The sequence below is a fragment of the Cucurbita pepo genome, chromosome 11, assembly GCF_057944985.1.
Source record: "Cucurbita pepo subsp. pepo isolate OVF chromosome 11, ASM5794498v1, whole genome shotgun sequence".
In the NCBI taxonomy this organism is placed as follows: domain Eukaryota; kingdom Viridiplantae; phylum Streptophyta; class Magnoliopsida; order Cucurbitales; family Cucurbitaceae; genus Cucurbita; species Cucurbita pepo.
In genome coordinates, this window is record NC_141808.1 from 4507086 (window position 1) to 4531973 (window position 24888).

General features: G+C 40.0%; 3 protein-coding genes and 1 pseudogene across 3 annotated transcripts; 3 read left to right on the forward strand and 1 right to left on the reverse strand.

The window, feature by feature from the left end:
* Positions 1 to 345: 345 nt before the first annotated feature.
* On the forward strand, positions 346 to 7798 carry LOC111805317 (ABC transporter B family member 11). The gene is made up of 13 exons (XM_023690328.2): positions 346 to 490; positions 783 to 1144; positions 1247 to 1301; positions 2437 to 2612; positions 2685 to 2906; positions 2997 to 3235; positions 3327 to 3852; positions 3923 to 4196; positions 5213 to 6096; positions 6174 to 6440; positions 6524 to 6787; positions 6867 to 7160; positions 7247 to 7798. The coding sequence occupies exons 2-13, from the start codon at positions 812 to 814 to the stop codon at positions 7607 to 7609; spliced, it is 3897 nt and encodes a 1298-aa protein (XP_023546096.1). The 5' UTR covers positions 346 to 490; positions 783 to 811; the 3' UTR covers positions 7610 to 7798.
* A 7547-nt stretch (positions 7799 to 15345) lies between these two features.
* Positions 15346 to 19750, forward strand: LOC111805181 (GDT1-like protein 3). Its single transcript, XM_087128267.1, has 9 exons — positions 15346 to 15764; positions 15856 to 15921; positions 16308 to 16448; positions 16682 to 16780; positions 16872 to 16944; positions 18135 to 18226; positions 18752 to 18835; positions 19007 to 19066; positions 19303 to 19750. Exons 1-9 carry the CDS (start codon positions 15672 to 15674, stop codon positions 19489 to 19491), a joined length of 897 nt encoding a protein of 298 aa, XP_086984393.1. The 5' UTR covers positions 15346 to 15671; the 3' UTR covers positions 19492 to 19750.
* A 126-nt stretch (positions 19751 to 19876) lies between these two features.
* LOC147790114 (putative pentatricopeptide repeat-containing protein At3g23330 pseudogene) lies at positions 19877 to 22888 on the forward strand (annotated as a pseudogene).
* Positions 22875 to 24402, reverse strand: LOC111805180 (photosystem I reaction center subunit XI, chloroplastic). Its single transcript, XM_023690112.2, has 2 exons — positions 24164 to 24402; positions 22875 to 23495 (listed from the first exon to the last, which is right to left on the reverse strand). Exons 1-2 carry the CDS (start codon positions 24323 to 24325, stop codon positions 23004 to 23006), a joined length of 654 nt encoding a protein of 217 aa, XP_023545880.1. The 5' UTR covers positions 24326 to 24402; the 3' UTR covers positions 22875 to 23003.
* Between the last annotated feature and the right edge of the window lie 486 nt (positions 24403 to 24888).

The following is a 24888-nucleotide window of genomic DNA, read 5'->3' on the forward strand; positions in this document are numbered from 1 at the left end:
ATGTCCCATGTACCCGAGTAACATAAACTCTCATACCTAGCACGTAGTTCATATAATCCAACTTAAGAAATTGTGGCTTCAAAGTTTTGTGCCACGTTGAGTAAGTCATGAACGTTATACCTGATTTACCTCAAATTACAACCATTAGTTGCATTCGAGTTCATTTACCTCCATCTATCTAAACGATGAGTCCCAACTCGGTACGAACACCAGATATTAAATACAAAACCATCTATTCGGGTCGTATAGATTGAACGTTGTTTTTGTTTATTTAAATTACATTTTTTTTTTTTTTTATACATTTGAATTTTGGAAATGGGTTCATTAAAAAAAAACTTGGGCATCAAGAAATGAGGAAGTGGCAGGCTTTGTTGAGTTCTTTATAAGGCTCCGCCCAAAACCTTTACAGGGGAAGTGCCAAAAGAGCTCTTTTCTTTTAAGAGTCTCCTCCTAAAAGTGGGTGGTTCTCCACTTTCATCTTCTTTGCCAGGTACTGCTCTGCTTTGATCTTCTGCAATCTTAAGCATCCACTGGCCATTATTGTTTCGACGGTGATTTCTGTTGTTTCGATTGGATATTTCTTCTGGATAATGCTTTTCAATCTTTCTTCTTCTGGTTTTGATCTCAACTTTTTGTTCTTCCTCTGTTCTTATGATAATACTCTGTTTGATCTTTCTCTGGTTCATTTTCCCCTCTTTGTTCTGTTTTTGGGGAATTTGGTGTCAGATTTTTAAATTATTTTCAGCTACTTGTTTATTCTGATATCCCATTCTATTTTCCAGTAGGAAGAACTAGAGTTTAGGTTGCAAAAATGGAGATAGAGAATGGGGTGGATGGAAACTCAAATAGTATAGATCATCAACCAAGCTCATCAAGAACAAATGGAATTGAGAAAAGTTCAAACAAGAATGGAAACCAACAAGATTTGAAGAACAAAAATGGAGATGGGAAAACGAATTCGGTTCCGTTTTACAAGCTGTTTTCGTTTGCGGATTCGACCGATGTTCTTCTGATGATCGTTGGTTCGATTGGCGCCATAGGGAATGGGCTTAGTCTACCTCTTATGACTATTTTGTTTGGGGAATTGACTGATTCGTTTGGTGGTAATCAGAATAGTTCAGACATAGTTAAAGTAGTTTCCAAGGTGAGACTATGTTTTGTTATGTTTTAGGAAGAATCCCTTTTTGTGTTACCATTAGGAAAAGCTTCATTTCATTGACTTTGTTGTCTTCAAAATGTTGTGCAGGTCTGTCTTAAGTTTGTGTACTTAGCAATTGGATGCGGTGTAGCGGCTTTTATCCGTAAGAGAATTTTCGATGCTTAGTTTTATTGAATTTGTGTGAGATCTCGTATCGGTTGGAGTGGGGAATGAAACATTCCTTATAAGGGTGTGGAAACCTCTCCATAGTAGACGTGTTTTAGAACCTTGAGGGGAAGCCCTTGAAGGGAAAGCCCATAGAGGACAATATCTGCTAGCGGTGGGCTTGGATTGTTACAAATGGTATTAGAGCCAAACACGGGCGGTGTGCTAGCGAGGACGTTGGGCCCCCAAACGGGTGGATTGTTAGATCTTACATCGGTTGGAGAGGGGAACGAAGCATTTCTTGTATGGGTGTGGAAACCTCTCCCTAGTATACGTGTTCTAAAACCTTGAGGGGAAGCCCTTAAAGAGAAAACCTATAGAGAACAATATCTTCTAGCGGTGGGCTTGGGTTGTTACAAATAGTATAAGAGCCAGACACCGGGCGGTGTACCAATGAGGATGCTAGGCGCCCAAGGGGTGGATTGTGAGATCCCACTTTGGTTGGAGAGGGGAACGAAACATTCCTTATAAGGGTGTGGAAACCTCTCCCTAGTAGACGTGTTTTAAAACCTTGAAGGGAAGCCTTTGAAGTGAAAGTCCATAGAGGACAATATTTGCTAGCGGTGGACTTGAGTTGTTACAAATGGTATCAGTGTTAGACATCGGGCGGTGTGCCAGCGAGGACGTTGGGCCCCCAAGAGGGTGGATTGTGAGATCCCACATCGGTTGGAGAGGGGAACGAAACATTCCTTATAAGGGTGTGGAAACCTCTCCCTAGTAGACGCGTTTTAAAACCTTGAAGGGAAAGTCCATAGAGGACAATATTTGCTAGCGGTGGACTTGAGCTGTTACAAATGGTATCAGTGTCAGACATCGGGCGGTGTGCCAGCGAGGACGTTGGGCACCCAAGAGGGTGGATTGTGAGATCCCACATCGGTTGGAGAGGGGAACGAAACATTCCTTATAAGGGTGTGGAAACCTCTCCCTAGTAGACACGTTTTAAAACCTTGAGGGGAAGTCCTTGAAGGGAAAGCCCATAGAGGACAATATCTACTAGCGGTGGGTTTGAGTTGTTACAATTCGTATTGCACAAACGACTCCGATTGTTGAATTCTTTGTTTGTTGCATATCAGAGGTGGCGAGTTGGATGGTTACAGGGGAGAGGCAGGCTTCAAGAATAAGGGGTTTGTATCTCAAAACTATATTGAGACAAGATGTTTCGTTCTTCGACATGGAAACGAACACTGGTGAGGTGGTCGAAAGGATGTCGGGAGACACCGTTCTTATACAAGACGCAATGGGCGAAAAGGTAACAATTTAGCATAAAAATTAAGCTTAACAGTTGAATGATGTTTAAGAAATCCATCTCTTCTTCATTCAGGTTGGAAAATGTATACAACTTGTATCAACATTCACTGGAGGCTTTGTAATAGCTTTCATTAAAGGATGGCTTCTAACACTCGTCATGTTATCCTCCCTTCCTCTACTCGTGATTTCCGGGGGTATTACATCGATTGTTATTACGAAAATGACATCCCGTGGTCAAGGTGCTTATGCGAAAGCAGCCGACGTCGTCGAGCAAACAATCAGCTCAATTAGAACTGTATGTTATACATTGTCCAAACATCATAGTTTTCTTTCTTTGGACTATCTATTGTTCACGAAAGTTGACTCGACACTTAACTGCTTGTAGGTTGCCTCATTTACTGGAGAGAAACACGCTGTGAACAGTTATAAAAAATATCTTGTAGACGCGTATCGATCGGGCGTTCAAGAAGGTTCAGCTGTTGGAATTGGTTTCGGAATGATTTTTGCAGTACTTTTCTTCAGCTATTCATTGGCTATATGGTATGGTGCAAAGTTGATATTGGATAAAGGATACTCCGGAGGCGCAGTTCTTAACGTGGTCGTTGCCGTGTTAACTGGTTCCATGTGAGCTTAATTTACATGTTTTTCACTGCACGTTACATAGTTTGTCGACCGAAGTCGGTTCAATATTTACTTGTGCTAAATTGTTTATCAGGTCTCTAGGCCAAGCATCTCCATGCCTGAGCGCATTCGCTGCTGGTCGAGCTGCAGCCTTTAAAATGTTTGAGACTATCAAGAGGAAGCCTCTCATTGATGCTTACGACACGAAAGGGAAGACATTGGATGACATTTCGGGCGATATAGAATTGAGAGATGTTCACTTTAGCTATCCTACGAGACCAGATGAGCATATTTTCAACGGGTTTTCTCTGAGAATCCCGAGCGGTACGACTGCAGCTTTGGTTGGACAAAGTGGAAGCGGAAAGTCGACCGTGATAAGCCTAATCGAGAGATTCTATGATCCAAGTATGGGAGAAGTTCTTATTGATGGCATTAATCTCAAAGAGTTTCAACTAAAATGGATTAGAAGCAAAATTGGTCTTGTCAGCCAAGAACCTGTGTTGTTTGCATCTAGCATAAGGGATAACATCGCTTATGGAAAAGATGGTGCAACCATTGAAGAGATCAAAGCAGCAGCTGAACTTGCCAACGCGTCGAAATTCATCGACAAACTGCCTCAGGTAGTAGTTTAATGCTTCAATATTGCTTCGAGTGCTAACTTCTAATATTTGGATCCTTGATCGAATGTAGGGACTCGACACGCTCGTTGGTGCACATGGAACTCAGCTGTCTGGTGGTCAGAAGCAACGAGTTGCCATTGCTAGAGCGATTCTGAAAGATCCACGAATCTTGCTTCTAGATGAAGCTACAAGTGCACTTGATGCTGAATCCGAGCATGTCGTGCAAGAGGCACTGGACCGTATCATGGTTAATCGAACTACAGTGATCGTCGCCCATCGACTAAGCACCGTGAGGAATGCAGATATGATTGCTGTCATTCATAAAGGAAAGATGGTTGAAAAAGGTACTAACAAGTTCTTTATTTCCGTTTTGTTCTATTACTCCCATACTCGTTCCCTATTGTTGGTTGGTCTTGATTGGTTACACTAGTTTCGACATGTAACAGTCCAAGCCCACCGCTATCAAATATTGTCCTCTTTGGGCTTCTCTTTCGGTATTCCCCTCAAGGTTTTTAAAATGTGTTTACTAGGAAGAGGTTTTTACATAAATAATGTTTCGTTCCCCTCTCTAACCGAAGTGGGATCCCACAATCCACCCCCTTGGGGGCCTAACGTCCTCGCTAGCTCTGATACCATTTGTTACATTCCAAGCCCACTGGTAGCAAATATTGTCCTCTTTAGGCTTTCCCTTTCGGGCTTCCCCTCAAGGTTTTTAAAACACGTTAACTAGGGAGATGTTTCTACACCCTTATAAAAAATGTTTCATTCCCCCCTCTCCAACCGATGTGGGATCTTACAATCCACCCCCTTAGGGCCCAGCGTCCTCGTTGGTACACCGCCCGGTGTCTGGCTCTGATACCATTTGTAACAGTCCAAGCCTACCGCTAACAGATATTGTCCTCTTTGGGTTTTCTCTTTCGAGCTTCCACTCAAGGTTTTTAAAACGTGTTTACTAGGGGGAAGTTTCCACACCCTTATAAATAATGATTCATTCCCCTCTCTAACCGATGTGGAATCTTACAATCCACCCCTTGGGGCTCAGCGTTCTTGCTGGCACACTGCCCGGTGTCTGGCTCTGATACCATTTGTAACAGTCCAAGCCCACCGCTAACAAATATTGTCCTCTTCGCTTTCCCTTTCGGGTTTCCCCTCAAGGTTTTTAAAACGCGTTTACTAGGGAAAGGTTTCCCACCCTTATAAAGAATGTTTCATTCCCATCTCCAACCGACGTGGGATCCTACACGACATTAAAAAGTTCCTGACATTCTTATTTTGTAAGCTCAAGTTTAAGGCAAGAAAACGAACAAGTACCTTTTAACATTCGTCTCCGAGTCTGATAATTGACTGTTTGATTGATCAGGATCTCACACAGAACTACTCAAGGATCCTGAAGGACCCTACTCACAGCTCATTAGGCTGCAAGAAGTCAACCAAGAGTCCCAAGAAGCTGGAATTGATAAAGTTAAACAAGAAAGTACTTCAGGATCGTTTAGACGATATAGCAAAGGAGCATCGATCCGACGATCCGTTAGCAGAGGATCATCTGGAGTAGGAAACAGCAGCCGCCACTCGTTCTCAGTTTCATTTGGTTTACCTGCAGCAGTTCCGATCACAGATGTTCCTATGGCAGATGAAAGTGCACCTGAAAACACCATGGAACGATCTCCACCAGTCCCGCTCCGTCGACTTGCATACCTCAATAAGCCAGAAATTCCCATACTTGCACTTGGATCTGTGGCTGCAGTCATCAATGGCATGATTCTTCCACTTTTTGGCCTACTATTTGCCAATGCGATCGAAACGTTTTACAAACCGCCCGACAAGCTAAAAAAGGATTCGAGATTTTGGGCATTGATAATGATGTTGCTTGGTATAGCATCATTAATAGTTGCTCCAGCTAAAACATACTTATTTTCTGTTGCTGGTTGCAAGCTAATCCAGCGGATTAGATTGCTTTGTTTTGAGAAGATAGTTAACAACGAGGTCGGTTGGTTCGATCGAACTGAGAATTCTAGTGGTTCGATAGGCGGTAGGCTCTCGGCAAATGCTGCAACCGTACGTGCACTAGTCGGGGATGCGCTAAGTCAACTTGTCGAGAATCTAGCATCTGTTACAGCTGGTTTAGTCATTGCTTTTGCTTCAAGTTGGCAGTTGGCGTTAATAGTCCTTGCCATGTTTCCGCTTCTCGGCATGAACGGCTACGTCCAAATGAAGTTTATGAAAGGATTTAGTGCAGATGCAAAGGTAAAATCTAAAACTAACTAAAAGACATTGAAGTTTTACTATGAGCGTATTCGTTAACATTGTTTTCGGCTTCGTAGTTGATGTACGAACAAGCTAGCCAAGTCGCTACCGACGCTGTGGGGAGTATAAGAACAGTTTCATCATTTTGTGCTGAAGAAAAAGTGATGCAACTTTACAAAAAGAAATGTGAAGGTCCAATGAAATCAGGCATAAGACAAGGTTTGATCAGTGGGACAGGATTCGGAGTATCATTCTTTTTACTGTTTTCGGTCTACGCCGCGACGTTCTACGCCGGAGCTCATTTCGTTAAAGATGGAAAAGCAACTTTCTCCGACGTTTTTCGAGTAAGTATTAGTCATTTCGTGCTCCCATAATCGACACAGCTTGTGTTTAGAAGCTAACTATTAATATCAAATGTCATTGGCAGGTTTTCTTTGCTTTGACCATGGCTGCTTTTGCTATTTCTCAATCGAGTTCGCTTGCACCCGATTCTTCCAAGGCGAAAGAAGCCACGGCTTCCATATTTTCCATGATTGATCGTAAATCAGAGATTGACCCGAGTGTTGAAACAGGTGAAACATTGGAAAATTTGAAGGGTGAGATCGAGTTTCGTCATGTAAGCTTTAAGTATCCTTCTAGACCAGACGTTCAAATTCTCCGAGACCTCAGCTTGTCCATCCGATCTGGCAAGGTATTGTTTTGTTTTGTCCAATTACCTTAAACTTTCCAAAAAAACATGTTTTCATTTGGTTTCTATGTGGTTCTTTCAGACCGTTGCTTTGGTCGGAGAAAGTGGCTGTGGAAAATCCACTGTCATCTCACTATTGCAAAGGTTTTATGATCCTGATTCTGGTAGCATCACACTTGATGGAATTGAGATTCAAAAGTTTCAACTAAAATGGTTGAGACAACAAATGGGTCTCGTGAGCCAAGAACCGATCCTTTTCAACGACACGATTCGAGCTAACATCGCTTACGGGAAGAGCGGAGATGCAACCGAGGCCGAAATAATTGCTGCATCTGAATTGTCCAATGCTCATAAGTTCATCAGTGGTTTACAACAAGTGAGAAAAATGAATACTTTTGTAGTTCATAATCGTACAACTTCTCCCACTCTGATACCATGTTAAATCAATGCTCTAACTTGCAGGGGTACGACTCGACGGTGGGAGAGAGAGGAGCTCAGCTATCAGGGGGACAGAAACAACGAGTAGCGATTGCACGAGCGATAATCAAGAGCCCAAAGATCTTGTTGTTGGATGAGGCCACAAGTGCACTTGATGCAGAATCTGAGAGAGTGGTTCAAGATGCATTAGACAAAGTGATGGTGAACAGAACAACCATCGTAGTTGCTCATAGATTAAGTACGGTGAAGAACGCTGATATCATTGCGGTGGTGAAGAACGGAGTTATAGTCGAGAAGGGACGGCATGATACTCTGATTAATATCAAGGATGGATTTTATGCTTCATTGGTTCAACTCCACACAAAAGCTTCAACTTCATCAGCTTAATAATCACCATCTTTTCATGTATACATAATATAATTTTGTCCTTTCTTTTGTTAAGTGTTACTAATTTTATCAAATTGTTTAGTGTATTTACGTCGATCAAATCAAGCCGTTTAGGGGTCGGGTCAAACCAACCGACCAAAAAACAAGATTACAATCTAACCCAATCCTGATTATTACTCGGATTAAGAATATTTAATATTTGTAACCAAGATTAGAGATGCAGGGTGACTTATACGTGTTTGATATTTGAGTTTTATAAGATTTTAATTATTAATATAATATGTACGGTGGATAGGTATGATTTTTTCGAAATAAATAAAGAATAACTTAACTCGAAAATAGAGGATTGAGTTGAGTTGGGTTGTTCGAGTCATCAACTCAACCAACTTGGGATTGTTGTTTTCAAGTAATGACCCTAATTGGTTTATGTGCAAAAATTTGGTCGTTACAATACCATACATAATGATGCCTATTACGGTTAGAATGGTAAAGACTACCTTAATTCTTCTTGATGAGAGACGTGTTCATCGCAAACCAAATATTCCAAAGCCAGGTAGACCAAGAACATCTTACCGTTCATAACCATAGTCGAGTTTCTCATTTGCACTCACCAAAATTATGCACTAGACCTATTTTTCTCCATTGTAACCATAACGGCCTAAGCTCACTCTATTGAACATCTTACCGTTCATAACCATAGTCGAGTTTCTCATTTGCACTCACCAAAATTATGCACTAGACCTATTTTTCTCCATTGTAACCATAACGGCCTAAGCTCACTCTATTGTCCTCTTTGGGCTTTCTCTCTCAGGCTTCATTGTAACGACCCAGATCCACCGTTAGCAGATATTGTCATTTTTGGGCTTTCCCCTTCGGGCTTCCCCTCAAGGCTTTAAAACGCGTATGCTAGGGGAAGGTTTCCACACTCTTATAAATGGTGGTTTGTTCTCCTTTCCAACCAATGTGGGACATCACAATCCACCCCCTTCGGGGCCAGCGTCCTCGCTGGCACTCTTTCCTTCCTCCAATCGATGTGGGACCGCCCCAAAATCCACCCCCCTTTGGGTCCAGCATCCTTATTGACACACCGCCTCGTGTCTACCCCCTTCAGGAAACAGCGAGAAGGCTGGCACATCATCCGATGTCTGGCTCTGATATCATTTGTAAGGGTGTGGAAACATTTCCCAAGCAGACGCGTTTTAAAGTCTTGAGGGGAAACCCGAGAGGGAAAACCCAAAGAGAACAATATCTGCTAGCAGTGGATCTGGGTCGTTACAAAAGGTATCAAACCTACTATTTGATGAGCTACGTTTAATGAGCTACGAGCTCAAAGCCCAAATAGGATCATCATCAACCACGTTTTAATGAGCTACGAGCTCTTCGTGAAGCTAATTCAATAGAACGACCAATATATCATAACTATTAACAGCGATTCGACGCAATATATTGCCCCAAAAAAAAAAAAAAAAAAAAACATGCTACTATTTCCACATTAAAGATCAAAAAATTGAATCATAAGACATTCTCTTTTGATATGAAGTTAAGAAAAGAAAGGCTTATAGAATGCACTTTGGTAGGTTCTAAAATAGAATGCACGCCAACTGTTTGTTTTTATGTCTCACACACCATCACATGGATGGGTTGTTAAACATTCCCATCACACTCCCCCAAAACTCAACTCTCTTTGCTATTCCCAAGTATTTACAAACAAAAAAACGTCACAATAAAGCGACTCGGCCTATAAAAACATTTCAAAACGTTGCTTATATTTTCTTCGATCAACTAAATGTTAAAAGGGTATCATAGTTTAACGATAACTGACATGTACTCATTTTCTTAAGATCAGACGTTTAAATCAATAATTGACGTAAAAGATGAACGAGAGGAGACGAGAAAATTGAAAAGTGTGCTTTAAAAACGAGTAAACTAGGAGCACATGAGTATCCAATTTGGGTGTTAATGGCTACTACCCCAACTACCATGTCTTCATTATTTGGGTGGCTACACCTACATTCATTAATTCCCCCCACCCATCCTATCTTATCATCTACCCTCCATTAAACCCTTCTCTTCACCCTCCTTTATTTGCACCTTATCATACACCGTCTTATACCTTATGTACTAACTCGATATTAGAGTTGACGTGTTATATATTGTCTTCTTTGGACTTTCCTTTAACATTTTTAAAATGTGTCTTTTAAGAAAGGCTAGAAAGAATGTTTCGGTTCTCCTCCCCCAACTGATGTGGGATCTCACAATCCACTCTATTTCGGGACTTAATATCCTTGCTAATACATCACTCGGTATCCACCTCCCTTTTACTGACATATTACCCAGTGTCCACAATTTAGTGTCTGGCTCTGATACCATTTGTAACCACACAAACCCACCGTTACTAAATATTGTCTTTATTGAGCTTTCCCTTTCGGGCTTTCCCTCAAGATTTTTAAAATGTATCTTCTAAGGAGATGTTTTCACACCCTTGTAAAGAATATTTCGTTCTCTTCTCCAACGTATTTAGAATCTCTCAAATATTTAAATTATGGAGTTGTTGGAATTACTGTACCATCCAACTTATCACATTATTGTAGTTGAAGTCAACTACTAGCATAAATACGACAGAGGCTTTATTGCAGCAATTAGTGATGTTAGAGGTGATAATTTAAATCAAATGTACTTTTAAAAAAAACAAAATCATGGGTCAAATATTATCTATTTGTAGAGGCGTTCATATGACTCAATAACCTAATCTGCTCGAACTATCCGACCTAACCATAAAAATAGATTTTTTAAAGAAATAATTAAAAAAACCCGACCTAACCCGAAAATAAAGTGGAGCTGGATTGTGAATTCTATTCAAGTTGTTCGAGTCACGAACTCTACCCAACTTGTATACATTCCTACAGTGTAACAACTCAAATCCTCCGCTAGCAATTTTTCCTTTCGAGCATCTTCATAAAATTTTGATGGGAGGGAGAAATTTCCACACCTTATAAAGAATGTTTCGTTCTTCTGTACTCCCGACAAAAGATATCGGTAAAAATTTATAAAGAAAAGAGAGATAAGGAGGGAGGCAGAGATGTGCACCTTTATCTAAGCTGCATATTGCATGCTTCAAAGCTCAACAAATGATTGCCATGTTGTTGTTGCAGACCAACCACTGGGTTCACTTCAATGGAAAATATTAGGACTGAGCATATATATATATATATATAGACAACCTGCAATGGTATTCCGATGTGGGAGAAAGTGCCATTTCAAAAAAGACACGTATAATGGAATGAATCAGAACAGTTTCAGAAGCAGAAAACACCATGATTTGCAGTCTCTTACAAAACCCACCTCAGAAACAAACAAACAAAGCAAAAGCAATAAAAAAAAAAAAAAAAAAAGGCACAAAGATCATCATAATAGAGCTATCAACAGTGCCCAACAAGCCAAATCTTGGTACATTCTGTCCTCAAAAGCTCACCTATGGCACCATGCTATGATATCTCCTACAGACACCAAATCAAGACACAATTCCATGAACAATGAACAATTTATAACATATATTCCACAGTTTCAGAGATCCAACAATGAACCGTTGTCAATATCATAACAAGAAAGCTTATTAAATATGGCAGCCAAAGCAGTTACAGGTCCTTGGTGTAAAAGAGCAAAACCCAAATGGCCTATTAGGGATGTTACAGTTTATAGCATAGCAACAGGGTGATGGAACGCACACTCCTCTGGCACCGCCGCAGCAGGTGCAGAGAGCACAAATCTGGAAGCTCCTAAGCTGCCGTCGGCCGCCGTTTATCACCATCGCCGTCGTTTCCATCTTCTCCATCAATGGAACCATCATCGGTTCTTGGTCGGAGTCATTAACCTAAGAAACAAGAAGCACACAGAATCAGAGCAGGAAAATGGATTGAACCAATCGATTTGGGGGAAATGGGAACCAAATGGGGTTTCGATTTTTTGAGATGTGGGTTCTTTGGAGAAGCGGATTTTGAGTACTCACGTGGATTGAGGTCGCTTCAATGGCGTTATGGGCGAGAAAGAGCAGGAAAATGAGAGAAAATAGAACCCCATAAGGCGACATCGTGAGAGAAATGGTGTGAAGACTTTGTTTCATGGGGTGTTTTTCATTTGTTCATGAAGTTCAAGAACAACTTTGAAATGCTTTGATTTGAAGGGTTGAATTTCATTTGAAGGTGGGAAAAGGGTGAAGAAGAAGAGGGGAAATATATGAAGTTGTTGAAGAATTGGGCGAAGTCACGCTCGCTTACGGCCATTTTTCTTTGTTCTTAATGAGATTCTTTTAATTTCTGAACCACAACGAATGGCCCTCGTGAATGGTGATAGTACGAATGGGAAATTTCTCATAATCCACCCGCCTTCTACACCCTGCGTCCTGACACCATCACACGGGCTACTATCTAGCTCTAATACCATTTGTAACAGCTCAAACACACTGCAAGCATATATGGTTCTGTTTAGATTTTTCCTTTCGAGCTTCCTCTCAAAGTTTTTAAAACATCCTTGTTGTGAAGAGGTTTTTACGCTCCTGTATAAAAGATGTTTCGTTTTCCTTTCCAATCGATGTGAGATCTCACAGCTTTCAACTACGCCCGCTCAGCTACTTAGAGGTTTGAACATAGAGAAATAGGAAGTAAATGGTTGAAGGAGTTGGTGGTGTGCATTATGAATGTCCTCACTCATATTTCTTCAACAAACCCTTTTAAATTTAATGCTCAATAAACATGATAAATAATTATTCATTAATAATTGTATATGTAAACGCTAATATTTTGCCTAGCGCATACGAAAAACGCTACAGATTTCAAACCTTTCTTTTTCACGATAATTTTTTAGACCTGTTCATATGAACGGATAACTCGATTAATTTGAACTACTTAATCCAAACCATAAACGTTAGTTTTTTTTTTTTTCGATTTTGGTTGAGCTGAATTTTTTAAAAATTAAAAATTTGGTTTGGATCTGCTTGTGAATGTTTAAAAGAATTAAGAATGTTTAATGTTTATAGTCAATGTTAGTGATACGTTTTGGCTTGTGAAACTCTCTATGGGCGGTTGTCTGTCGTCGTAAAGTAGTCCCTACGAAGCTTTCGGGAAGAGGGGTAGTCTTGTGTGTAAGCATAGCATTTCTGGTCGAACCCGCCCAACCCAATTAAGAAGAACGGAACCTGACAGACACATCTTTTTCCTTTTGGGAGGGTAATCCGAGTAGTGGGACCTCGTCAGACCTCGACCCGCCTACTCGGATTTTGTAAGATGTTATGTAATAAGAAACTACTTGAAATCCACATTATGGAAATTGGGCCAAAGCCCAAATAAGTAATTTACATTTTATTTTTTATTTTAAAAATCAAACATGATTTTCATACTTTTTGAGTCATTAAAAAATATATTTTTTTAATTATTATTTAAATTGAATAATAAATCTTAATTAAAAGTTTAAAAATAAATAAATATTTTTTTATTAACTATGATTTTATTTTTATTAAAAACAAATTTTTAAATAAACGAGGCAAACAATCCAACTAATTTAACTAATCTCATTACTCGTTGTTGTCTATTCTTTTGCTTGTGGTAAGCGAACAGAATAGGTTGACAATAACTACGATGAACGTGAGTGGCAGAGGCAAGTAGGGTATCAAAGAACGTCGTGGGAATAATGGCACTGGTGTTGACCCTAAGATTCGTTGGAGGAGGACGTGACATCATTATACCTATCTCCCACAAAGTAATAGACAATTAAGGCTAAGAAGGTTCGACAACCATTCCTTCTTCATCTACAAGATTGGACCTGTTACTCGATCTAAGGTCAAATCAATTTATTTTTTAAACCATATGAAATTATTGTATGGTTATGCTCGATTATATGTTTTAGGACTCAATTAGACTCTGATGGATCTGTATGTCCTGTTGGGACTCGGGCATAATATGATTAACTGTACTTTGTTTGATATGCATGAACTTGATGTTATGTGATCTAGAGGATATGCATGATATATTAGAGAGCCTTAGCGTATGATTCGTCTTACCTTGGTCCTCGAGCCACATTTGGGGCCTTTTGTGATGATATGGGCTGACTGGGTCTATATATGGACACTGTTGTACCTTCAAATGTCACAACAAAAAATGCTCTCATACCCAATTGTTGTAGCGGAAGTGGAAGCAAGATCGATCGCACTCACAAACCCACAAACAGAAATTAAACAGACACAAAGATTTACGCTATTTGGAAAGAAGAAGTTCTCCTACATCCACAAATGGTAGCTAATCACTATAACCAAAGTGTTTACAAGTGTATATCTGACACTCTCGCACTACAAAGTCTCTCTTACAAAGTTCCTACCAATTGCCTCTAGTCAAATACAAAATGACAGTGACTTCATATCTCAAAACAATGGTACACAAGCCTTTATACAGACATAACAATACTAATTCTCATACATGAATCAAAATAAGAATATGAACTAAAAGGGTTATGAACTAAATGAGAGTTATGACAATACAATAGGTCTACGGACAGTAAGGGTGCAACTCCTAATCGTGAACTAGCCTCGACTGGCAAAGGTCTACTTAGCAAATAGGAATGCGACATCACCCACTTATGGTTCGTGGAACATTAAATGGTATTACTGCGGGAGCTTCGGTTGTGGTTAGTGGGGACCCTAACTTGCACTGTTTAAGAGCTTGGAATGGCAAGAGAATAGGGAGCTTCTCAGGCACCCTTAAGGGAGCTTTCGGCTAGCGATATACGAAGATATAGGAAGACCGAGAGCGTGATGTCCCACATTGGTTGGGGAGGAGAACAAATCACCCTTTTATAAGAGTGTGAAAACCTTCCCTAGCAGACGTGTTTTAAAGCCTTGAAGGGAAGCCCGAAAGGGAAAGCTCAAAGAGGACAATATCTGCTAGCGGTGGATCTAGGTCGTTACAAATGGTATCAGAGCCAGTCATCGGACGATGTGCCAGCCTTCTCGATGTTCCTCGAAGGGGGGTAGACACGAGGCGGTGTGCCAGCAAGGACGTTGGGTCCTAAAGGGGGTGGATTTGGTGGTAGTCCCACATCCATTGGAGAAAGGAATGAGTGTCAGAAGGACGTTGGGTCCCGAAGGGGGGATGGATTGTAATGTCCCACATTGGTCGATTGGAGAAAGGAATGAGTGCCAGCGAGGACGCTGGGTCCCGAAGGGGGGATGGATTGTGATGTCCCACATTGGTTGGGGGGAGAACAAATCACCCTTTATAAGCGTGTAGAAACCTTCCCCTAGCAGACGCGTTTTTAAAGCGTTGAGGGGAACCTCGAAAGGGAAAGCCCAAAGAAGACAAAGACAATATGTGGAAACCTTCCCCTAACAGACGCATTTTTAAAGCCGTAAGGGGAAGCCCGAAAGGAAAAGCCCAAAGAAGACAATATCTGCTAGGGTAAGCCCGAAAGGAAAAGCCCAAAGAAGACAATATCTGCTAGGGTTGTTATGAGTGATGATTCCTCCATACTTGTTAGACTTCCCTGGAGCTCGAGATAGAGCGAGGACACCTTCACTTGTAACGTCACATTCTAAATTTGGAATGAAATTAGATGATATTGGAAGGTTTTTAAGTTAAAAATGATGCAACTTGATTAAAATTGATGTTTTGTCTTTACACCGTCGTGGACCTTACACGGTTTTGGGAGGGTAAGAATCAGCCATGGAATAAACGCTTTTTAAATTCACCACTTTCCAACCCGTTGGTCAAAACATTAAGCTCTGAACAACACACAAAAATTAAATAAAAGCTTCCACGGTTTGGGCTATGGTGGATCTCTAGCTTCCAAGAAAGGATCTCCCCCTTTCCTCTCACTCGGATTCAAATTGTGGTGGTGTGCACTTGCAGCAAAGCGAAGCAAAGCAATGCAGATCTGATCTTCCTTTCAATCGACGAGAGATAGATCCCACCCTCTTTAATTCTTCTCCGATTCAGATCCTTGTCTACAAAAAAAAGCAAGATTCCGCTTAATCTGCGCCAGTTATTTCCCTCTGGAATCACTGATCCGGTTTTCTGAAATGGGTTTGCGCTCAAACCCTACGGGAAACCTCTCCTTTTCTCCTTCTTTGATCCTCCTTCTGCTTCTTGTTTCTCTGTTTGCCTCCGTTCAGGTATTCATCTCGCATTTCTCTACCTTTAATTTTTGGTCTTTTTTGCGTTCTTATGAGGGTTTGGTTTGTAATTTTTGTTCGGTGTTTTCAGGTTTTTTCTGCGGAAGTGGAGAAAGAGGAGTTGGATGGACCTAAAGATCTCGGTCGACGTAGCAAGGTGAGTATGATTCCTTGTCTTTCTTGTTTTACTTTGGTTGAAGCTATTTTATGAAATTATTGGTGGGCTGTGAGGCTGCGAGGCTGTGAGGCTTTGATGCCGGCCATGGCAGGAGGGGAAGGGGTTTGGGGGCTGTTGAGATTGAGATCTTTGCGCTTTTTAACATAATTGTTTTCCTTTTACATTGTAAGTAGAACTAACTATTTTGAGTAATGATTCTCTTGCCTTGTATGGGGTATCTTGTGGAACATAATATGCCATTCTGAAAAGAAATTTGAGATTAAGATGCGTTGTCCGAGTTGATCATTTCCCTTTTTCTTTTCTTCTTTAATCGCTAGTTTTATTTCTTTCATGATGTTATTATCGTCTGTATTTCCTCTCATTAGATTTCCTGGAACAACGTTGACACAATTGCTGCAAAAAAGGATGTTGTTGACTCAGAAGATCTTAATCTTGACCTGGACTCCGTTGGTCTTGGAGTTTTTGACGCATTTTTTGCTAGTTTGTCCATGATAATTGTCAGTGAGGTTGGTGTTGTTATTTCTATTCTCATTTATACTTTCTGTGAAAAATTTCACTAGAATTGGGTCCATTCCCGATATGCGTTTGGGTGTATTACTGCGGTATCAGTTCAATTGAATTACCGACATGAGCTGAAGAGACGAAAAGATGGGAAATGGGAAATATGGTGGTTTTGGACCTAACTGCTTGTTTCTTCAAGTTTGATTCCTTTAATTTTTTCTAGAATGAATGTGTGTAGATTGGAGATGAGACGTTTATAATAGCTGCACTTATGGCTATGCGCCACCCGAAGTCCATTGTATTATCTGGTGCGCTCAGTGCCCTGATTGTAATGACAGTAAGTTGATCAGATCTTTCATTTTCATCAGGTTCCAAGTCCAAGTTCTTTCTCTGGTGAATAAGAGTAGAACTATTTCCATGTCAATTAGGTACTCTCGACTGGATTAGGTAGGATAGTGCCGAATTTGATATCAAGGAAACATACCAATAATGCTGCTACAGGTACATCCATATTATTTTACACTCTTTGGAGTATATCTATTTGTAGAGTACTGTATGATCTTATTCATTCTATTTGACTCTGACTATCTTTTCTAATATCTATTTCCTGATTAACCGTTACCTTCTGATTCCCCTGCTGTTGTCACTTGACACTTCTCCCTTCGCTGTAATGAAGAGAAAAAAAGAAATCTTAAAGATCCTCCAAGGTTTAATGGTATCTATACGTATAAAAATAAATAAACAAAACTTATAAATATAGAAAGAAAAAGATGAATTGGATACGAAATCTTGACTTTAAAGTTATCTACCTAGGCTTGCTACCAAGAAAAAAAGTCTCCTAAAAGCATCTATACCACTAAGGAAGGAAGGAGTTGAATCGCAGACTTACGAATCACTAATATCCCTACCACCTGTAGCAATAAGAAAGAGTTTGGAGGTGAATCGCAATTGGTGATTTTGTTATCGGAGTCTGACCAAACAATATGGGTTATTGATGTAGCTTCATTCCAACCAAAAAGAATTGACCTATATTAAATTGGTTAATATTTTCAATATCTCGACTTCAATATACATATGTTTGATTTATGTACGAGAAATTTATAGGCACTACTTTTCTGACGAAAAAATGCAATCTAGAGTTTTGGGTTCATGTTTTTTTTCCTCGTAGGAGGTGGTACGACTACTTTAGCTAAACCTCCCATATTTTAAGGTATTTGTAGGAAGGCATTCCACTTCTTTGACTCCTAAGGTACTTAACCAATTTTCTAATGATGGATTTATCTAATTCAATATTTTAAATTAATCAATTAAATAACTGAGCCACAGTGCCATACTGGTTTGACATTAAGGAAAACCTTTAGGAGTGATGAATTTATACCATGGTGAAGATAAAACTTTTAGGAGTGATGAATCACTTAAACAACTTAATTATAAGCGTCGGAAGGTTTTATCTGTTGTCTTTTGATCCTGCATTTCACATATTAGATATGACTTGGCATCACTTAAACAACTTTTGCTTGTCATTTTGGGATGTTGTAATGGTACCTTCTTTCCAGAGGATGAGACGACATTTATTGTTTTACCTGTTAAACGTGACTCTTCTGTCTAAGTTGTGTACTTTTGCTAGAGTTTTCATAGTTGTTTGTTTTTTTCCTATAGTGATGTCCACCCACATATTTATTATTCTGCAGTTCTGTATGCATTTTTTGGATTGCGGTTACTTTACATTGCTTGGAGATCCAAAGCAGACTCAAAATCTTCAACGAAAAAGGAAATGGAAGAAGTATGATATCTTCAACACCTTTTCGGTTTGATGCTTGTTTAGCTTTATTTTGTTTGATTCTTATCTGCATTTTTCTTTGTTGTCTGGCATAATTTCTTAATCTTGAAGTTTTTTTTATTTCAATTGGAATTTCGTGATAAAAGATTCGGTGATTCACGATCTATGGCATGAAGATGATCATAATACAGATGTCTTTGGTAGTTTATATTCTCCCCCTGTTTTATTACATTTATTTGAGGCTTTTATCTGTGATTTAATAAATGAAGATATATGGTGAAAACGGATAAATAGTTATCTGTTCTTTTTCGATTTGGATTTTTAAATTTTTATTTTCTACACCTTATATTTTTTTGGAGTCATTCTGAATATTGTTGTTTATGTCTTTTATGTCTTGAGTGATTCAATATACCTATATTTCATCTGTCCCCATATTGTTATCTCATTTTCTAAGAAAACTTGTGGCCGTTTTAGCCTTTCCTTGTGTTAGTTCTTTAAATGGTTGACTTCTAAAAATCACGTGTTCAGGTAGAGGAGAAACTCGAGGCTGGACAATCCAAGACGACCTTTCGCCGCTTCTTTCTCCGATTTTGCACACCCATATTCTTGGAGGTTCACAAATCACTATATCACTGATTTGGCATAAAACTATCAATATTGTTCCTTTCTTTTTTTCTTTCTGACTTCTTCCATTAGTGTAAATATTTGTGTTATTCAGATGCATATAATTTTCCATATATGTCATTCCTTAGCTGATTCTCGAAATTACTTTGGCTTTTGCAGTCATTTATTTTAACCTTCCTTGCCGAATGGGGAGATCGAAGTCAGATAGCTACAATTGCTGTAAGTTCTTTCATAAAATTGTATGTTTGGTTTGCTTGATATCATCTAGTTGGTACTGGAAGTTGGATTGAACCATGGTTTCAATAGTTTTTATATTCTAGAAGCGAGATTTATAACACGAATCTGAATTGGTTTCGATACTCGAAATAAGTGACTTCAGAATGTTTAAGATATGAAAAATGAAGAAGAATTTAAGGCATACAAAACTAATGGGGGAGGGGCGTGTATTGCTGCAGCTAGCAACACACAAGAATGCACTTGGAGTGGCTGTGGGAGCCATCTTGGGGCATTCAGTATGCACATCAATGGCAGTGATCGGTGGAAGCATGTTGGCATCGAAGATATCACAGGGCACAGTTGCAACAGTTGGAGGCTTGCTCTTCCTTGGCTTCTCCTTGTCTTCCTATTTTTTCCCACCTCTATAAGAAGTTCTAACCTCACAGTATTCACTCTTTTTCTTTTTTGCCTGTCATTTTGTTGTTCTAAATTCTTTCCCAACTGTTCATTTTCTTTTTCTTTTTTTACATTTTTAGTAGCTTTGGAGAAGTCAGATGTTTTGGCAATTTCGTCGATTTCGTGTGTTGTTTGTTCAAAAAGCATACAAAAATACATTTGTATACCGATTCTAACTCTCTATAGTTCGAAAAGCGAATTCATATATAAAGCCTTTTTGTATTCTCCCAACTCGCGCTCTAAGTGAATTTTGTTGATATCGATCTTAATGATTTGAAAACACGAGAGGATATATGTTTGGTAACAGATTTAGAAACTATATCTTGACTTAGGTCTTAAATGATCTTTTTTGGCTTTGTAGGTCGTCGAATAGTTCGTCTAGTTCTCGTTCTTGTCGAAAGGATTCACTCACTCACCATTGCTTCATTAGCCAACATTTTTAATTTGATATGAACTTTGTTTCCATTTAGAAACTTCCATTCTAAATTCTCACTTACTTACCTGAAAACCCTAAAAAACCCAATCCGTTGGATCAAATTTAAATAACCACAAGTATAATATATAAACTAAATTTAAATATGGTTTCAGAAGAAAAAATTTAAAGCAGCCGGGTTCGAACTCGGCGATATGAACTCAAAGTAAGTTCGGCTTCGGGGATTTAACTCTACCCATTGCTTGATATGGCTAGCGATGGGTTTGAGTTTGGTTTTTGGGTTGTTTCCTCATTGCTCTAATGCCCTGTTTCGAATTCTATTGGAGAATCGTCACTTTCCTTCGCTTACATTATCATTGAAGAACGTGGTTTAAGATGAAATGGATGAATCTGTGCAGTGGTTACTCTGCTTCTACTGCGTTTCTGAAATTTTCCCGTTCTGTTTCTCAAGTTACAATGGCCCAGAAAATCATACCATTCAACTTCTCTGCGCCCCACCTGTTCGAGTCATGTAGCTACCACTCTTCAAATGATTCTTTTCCCAATACCCTTCATGCCATGATGGTCAAGAATGGTTCTATTTTCGAATCGAGGAAGTTTATTTTGAGTTCTTATGTGAAATCTGAGAAATTAAACGATGCACGGAAAGTGTTCGATGAAATGCCTAGCAGAGATGTACTTACATGGACGGTCCTTATATCTGGTTTTGCTAGAGTAAACTGTTCTGAAATGGCATTGCATCTGTTTAGAGAAATGCTGGTTGAAGGTGTTTGTCCAAATCCTTTTACTTTGTCTACTGTTCTTAAACTTTGCTCTAGAGTGGGTGATGTGAAAATGGGTAAGGGAATTCATGGATGGATACTCAGAAGTGGGGTTAACTTAGATGTTGTCTTGGAGAATTCTATGCTTGATTTGTATGCTAAGTTTGATGAATTTGATTATGTCAAAAAGTTGTTTGATTCAATGAGAGAAAAGAGCACTGCTACTTACAACATATTGCTTGGTGTGCATGTCCGTAGTGATGTTAACAAATCTCTTGATTTATTCAGAAACTTGCCTTGCAGAGATACTGCAAGTTGGAATACAGTAATATGTGGGCTAATGCAAGGTGGGTATCTGAATGAAGCATTGGAGCTACTCTATGAGATGGTGGAGAACGAACCCGAGTTTAACAAAGTTACTTCTTCCATAGCCTTAAGTGTCGTTTCTTCTTTACTGATTATCGAGCTAGGTAGACAAGTACATGGTCGAATAGTCAGGTGTGGGTTTCATAATGATGGATTTGTAAAGAGTTCACTGATAAATATGTACATTAAGTGTGGAAATTTGGAAAAAGCATCGGTGATATATAGTCAAATGCCTTCTGGTTTCGCAACAAAACAAGATTTCAACATTGTATGTAGCGACACGATGACAGAAATTGTTTCACGGAGCTCAATGGTGTCTGGATATGTTCGAAATGGCAAGTATGAAGATGCCTTCAAAACCTTTGTTTCTATGGTTCGTGAACAGGTTTTAATGGATAAATTTACCATTGCAAGCGTTGTTTCCGCTTGTTCTAATGCTGGCGTTTTCGAGCTTGGACGTCAAATCCATGCATATATTCAGAAAACAGGGGAACAGCTTGATGCTCACTTGACTTCCTCCTTGATTGACATGTACGCTAAAGGTGGGAGTCTGGATTGTGCCCGTCAAATTTTCGAGCAAACGACTTACTTAAACGTTGTGATATGGACTTCCATGATCACTGGATGTGCTCTACACGGGCAAGGTAAGGAAGCCATTAGACTGTTTGAAAAGATGAGATATGAGGGAATGATACCAAATGAAGTTACTTTTATAGGAGTTTTCGCAGCTTGCAGTCATGCTGGGCTACTTGAAGATGGCCGTCGATATTTTAACATGATGAAGGATGTTTATGCAATCAAGCCTAAGGTTGAGCATTTCACTTGTATGGTCGATCTTTACGGTCGAGCTGGACGTCTGAACGAAGTCAAGAAATTCATCTACGAGAATGATTTATCACACCTTAATGCAGTTTGGAAGGCATTCCTGTCATCTTGTCAGCTTTACAAGGACATCGAAATGGGGAATTGGGTTTCTGAAAGATTGTTTAGACTCCAACCACTAGACGAAGGGCCTTACGTTTTACTATCGAACATGTGCTCCAGCAATCAGAAATGGGAAGAAGCTTTCAGAACAAGAAGATCTATGCAACACAGAGGGATTAGCAAAACACCTGGTCAATCTTGGATTCATGTGAAAAATCGAGTCCATTCTTTTGTTGCGGGAGATCGATTGCACCCTCAACACGCTCAGATATATGAATATCTAGACAAGCTTATTGGAAGATTGAAGGAAATCGGGTATTTGTATGATGTAAAATTGGTGATGCAAGATGTAGAAGAAGAACAGGGTGAAGTGCTTCTTGGTTGGCATAGTGAAAAGCTTGCAATTGCTTATGGCTTAATCAGTTTGGGCTCTTCCATTCCAATCCGAATCATGAAGAACCTTAGGATATGTACTGATTGTCATAACTTTATGAAGTTAACATCTCAACTTTTATGCAGGGAGATCATTGTACGAGATATTCATCGTTTCCATCGTTTTAACTCCGGTCATTGCTCGTGTGGTGATTATTGGTGAGACGAGATGGAGAATCTGATGCCTGTGAATTTTCATGCATAAACTTACGTTATTCTGATGCCCAAGATAAAAGGAACGAGGGGAAGAATCTACCCCGAGATGTTAGAAGGTGCAAAATCAATGGGTGCTGGAGCTGCTACAATTACTTCAGTGGGAGCTGCTGTCGGTATTAGAAACGTGTTCAGTTTTTTGATCCATTTCATGACGCGTCCAAGGCTTGGATTAGACTTATGAGAATAGCTTTTCTTAAATGGAAGGAGGGTGCATACATAACAGTTCTAGAAAGGAAATCAATATGCAATCACAAAGGATCTAGCAAAGAGGTTTGGCATGAAATATACAATTTTATGTTTCCTTAACACAGACATGGAAGTTACATTGCAGGAACAGAACATGATACAAAATCTACTTGACAAAGTAAGGGAGGTCCAAGACATAGAGGAGGAAGTATGCCCAGATCACGCCGGAGATCCCGCCGAAGAAGAACCCGCCAGTGAATTTCGCCCACCCGTCAGCAGTTTGCAGCTGATCAGGGGTCTTTTTCCTGCCGGTCAAGGTCAATGACGGTGCAGTGGATGGCTCTCCTTCATTGAAGGATGCAATGCCATACATTGTCAAGCAGATGCTCAAAATGGCAATGAGACCACCGGCGGCCAGTGAGCCAGCTCCTCCGGCGTAGGCTGTGTTCCTTAGAGGGCCAGCTTTCACAAATGGACCGACCAGAAGAAAACCATGTGCCAGACCTACTTCAATTCCCCTCAGCAATGGGTTGACTGCTGTTCTGTAGGCTGGGAGGTTTGAGAGGTACCATGCTATCAATGGGCTTGAGGTTACTGGAGTCTCGAGGCTTCCAATGAATGGGTCTCCATTGATTGGCTGGATCACTTGGTACGTTGGCTGCAACAATATCCATAGCTTATTATTATATGGAGAATTGCTTAACAATAAATGCACTCCCAAAACACCTCTTAATTTTTTTTTTTTTTTTTTTTTTTTTTTTTTCGGTTAGCAGATATCATCTTCTTTGGACTTTCCTTCAAAAATTTTAAAATGCGTGTGCTAAAGAGAAGTTTCCACTCTTTTATAAAAAAATGTTTTGTTCTCTTCCTCATCCGATGTGGGGTCTCACAATCCACCTCCCTTTGAGGCCTAGCGTCCTCGCTGTCACATATTCCCTTCTCCAATCGATGTGAGATCCTCTAATCCACTCCCTTTCAGGGACCTGCATCCTTACAAGCACACCGTCTTGTGTCCACCCCCTTCGGGGCTCAGCCTACTTGCTGACACATAGTCTGGTGTATAGCTCTAATATCATTTGTAATGGTCCAAGCCCATCGTTAACAGATATTGTCCTTTTTGGGCTTTCCCTTTCGGGCTTCCCCTCAACGTTTTTAAAACGTGTCTGTGCTAGAGAGAGGTTTCTACACCTTGCAAAGAATGTTTCGTTCTCCCCTCCAACTTGAGATCTCACGAAATAGTATACATTACTTGGCATGAAATATTTCTTAAAAGCTCAAAGCTAGGCAGATGAAATAGAATTGGGAGATGATGGTTGGTTAGATTACCTTATCAGCTTGGATGGCTCTGATAGTGAAGGAGTGTGTTCTTGCAGGTATGCGTCGGAGCGGCGAAACGGAGAGGCCTTTGGGAGCAACCAAAGCTCTGGTGGTGGAAGAAGCAAAGCTGGAACTGAGCTGACTGGCAATTGGGGAGGTTGCAGTGGCCATGGCTGCTGCTGCCTTTGGCTTGTGGAAGAATCAGTGGCAGAGAAGAAGATGAATGAGGTGAGATTTTTAGATTTGGTTTCGGGATTTAGCTTAAGCTTATTGTCGTTGCTGGCCATGGAAATTTGTGGGAGCCTGTCATTGATCAACCCCTCTCTTCTCATTGGATGGAACTTGCCACGTAACCTTATCCCTTATCCATCTCTCTCTCTCTCACACACACATGAGAATGGGCTAGCCCATGTGGGTTTCAAAGGTTTGAATTTGGGCCTCTCGCTCAATGAAATGCATTCAGAGTTCGTTTCTCTTTTGTTATCTTGTGCAAGGCGTATCTGACGGTGACGGGGTATCGACGTTGGGACCATGAAACGTGTCAAGCTTACATCTTAAGCTAGTCTACATAATCTAAAATCTAGATCTCTGATGACAATTGTAACGACTCTAAATTTCTACATACACAAAGTTGCTACTATCGTCTCATACTCATCTCTTATGCGGATATATAAGTCTTAAAAGAAACATCATTTATATCGTAAACATCGAAAACATTTAAAACAACTTGATCT

Coding starts and splice junctions, on each gene's coding strand:
- LOC111805180 (XM_023690112.2), bottom strand. CDS start 24,325: ATGGCCACTGCAACCTCCCCAATTGCCAGTCAGCTCAGTTCCAGCTTT. Junction 23,496..24,163: donor GAGCCATCCAAGCTGATAAG/GTAATCTAACCA, acceptor ATATTGTTGCAG/CCAACGTACCAAGTGATCCA.
- LOC111805181 (XM_087128267.1), top strand. CDS start 15,672: ATGGGTTTGCGCTCAAACCCTACGGGAAACCTCTCCTTTTCTCCTTCT. Junction 16,449..16,681: donor CCATGATAATTGTCAGTGAG/GTTGGTGTTGTT, acceptor GAATGTGTGTAG/ATTGGAGATGAGACGTTTAT. Junction 18,227..18,751: donor CGAAAAAGGAAATGGAAGAA/GTATGATATCTT, acceptor TCACGTGTTCAG/GTAGAGGAGAAACTCGAGGC.
- LOC111805317 (XM_023690328.2), top strand. CDS start 812: ATGGAGATAGAGAATGGGGTGGATGGAAACTCAAATAGTATAGATCAT. Junction 1,302..2,436: donor CGGTGTAGCGGCTTTTATCC/GTAAGAGAATTT, acceptor GTTGCATATCAG/AGGTGGCGAGTTGGATGGTT. Junction 3,853..3,922: donor TCATCGACAAACTGCCTCAG/GTAGTAGTTTAA, acceptor GATCGAATGTAG/GGACTCGACACGCTCGTTGG.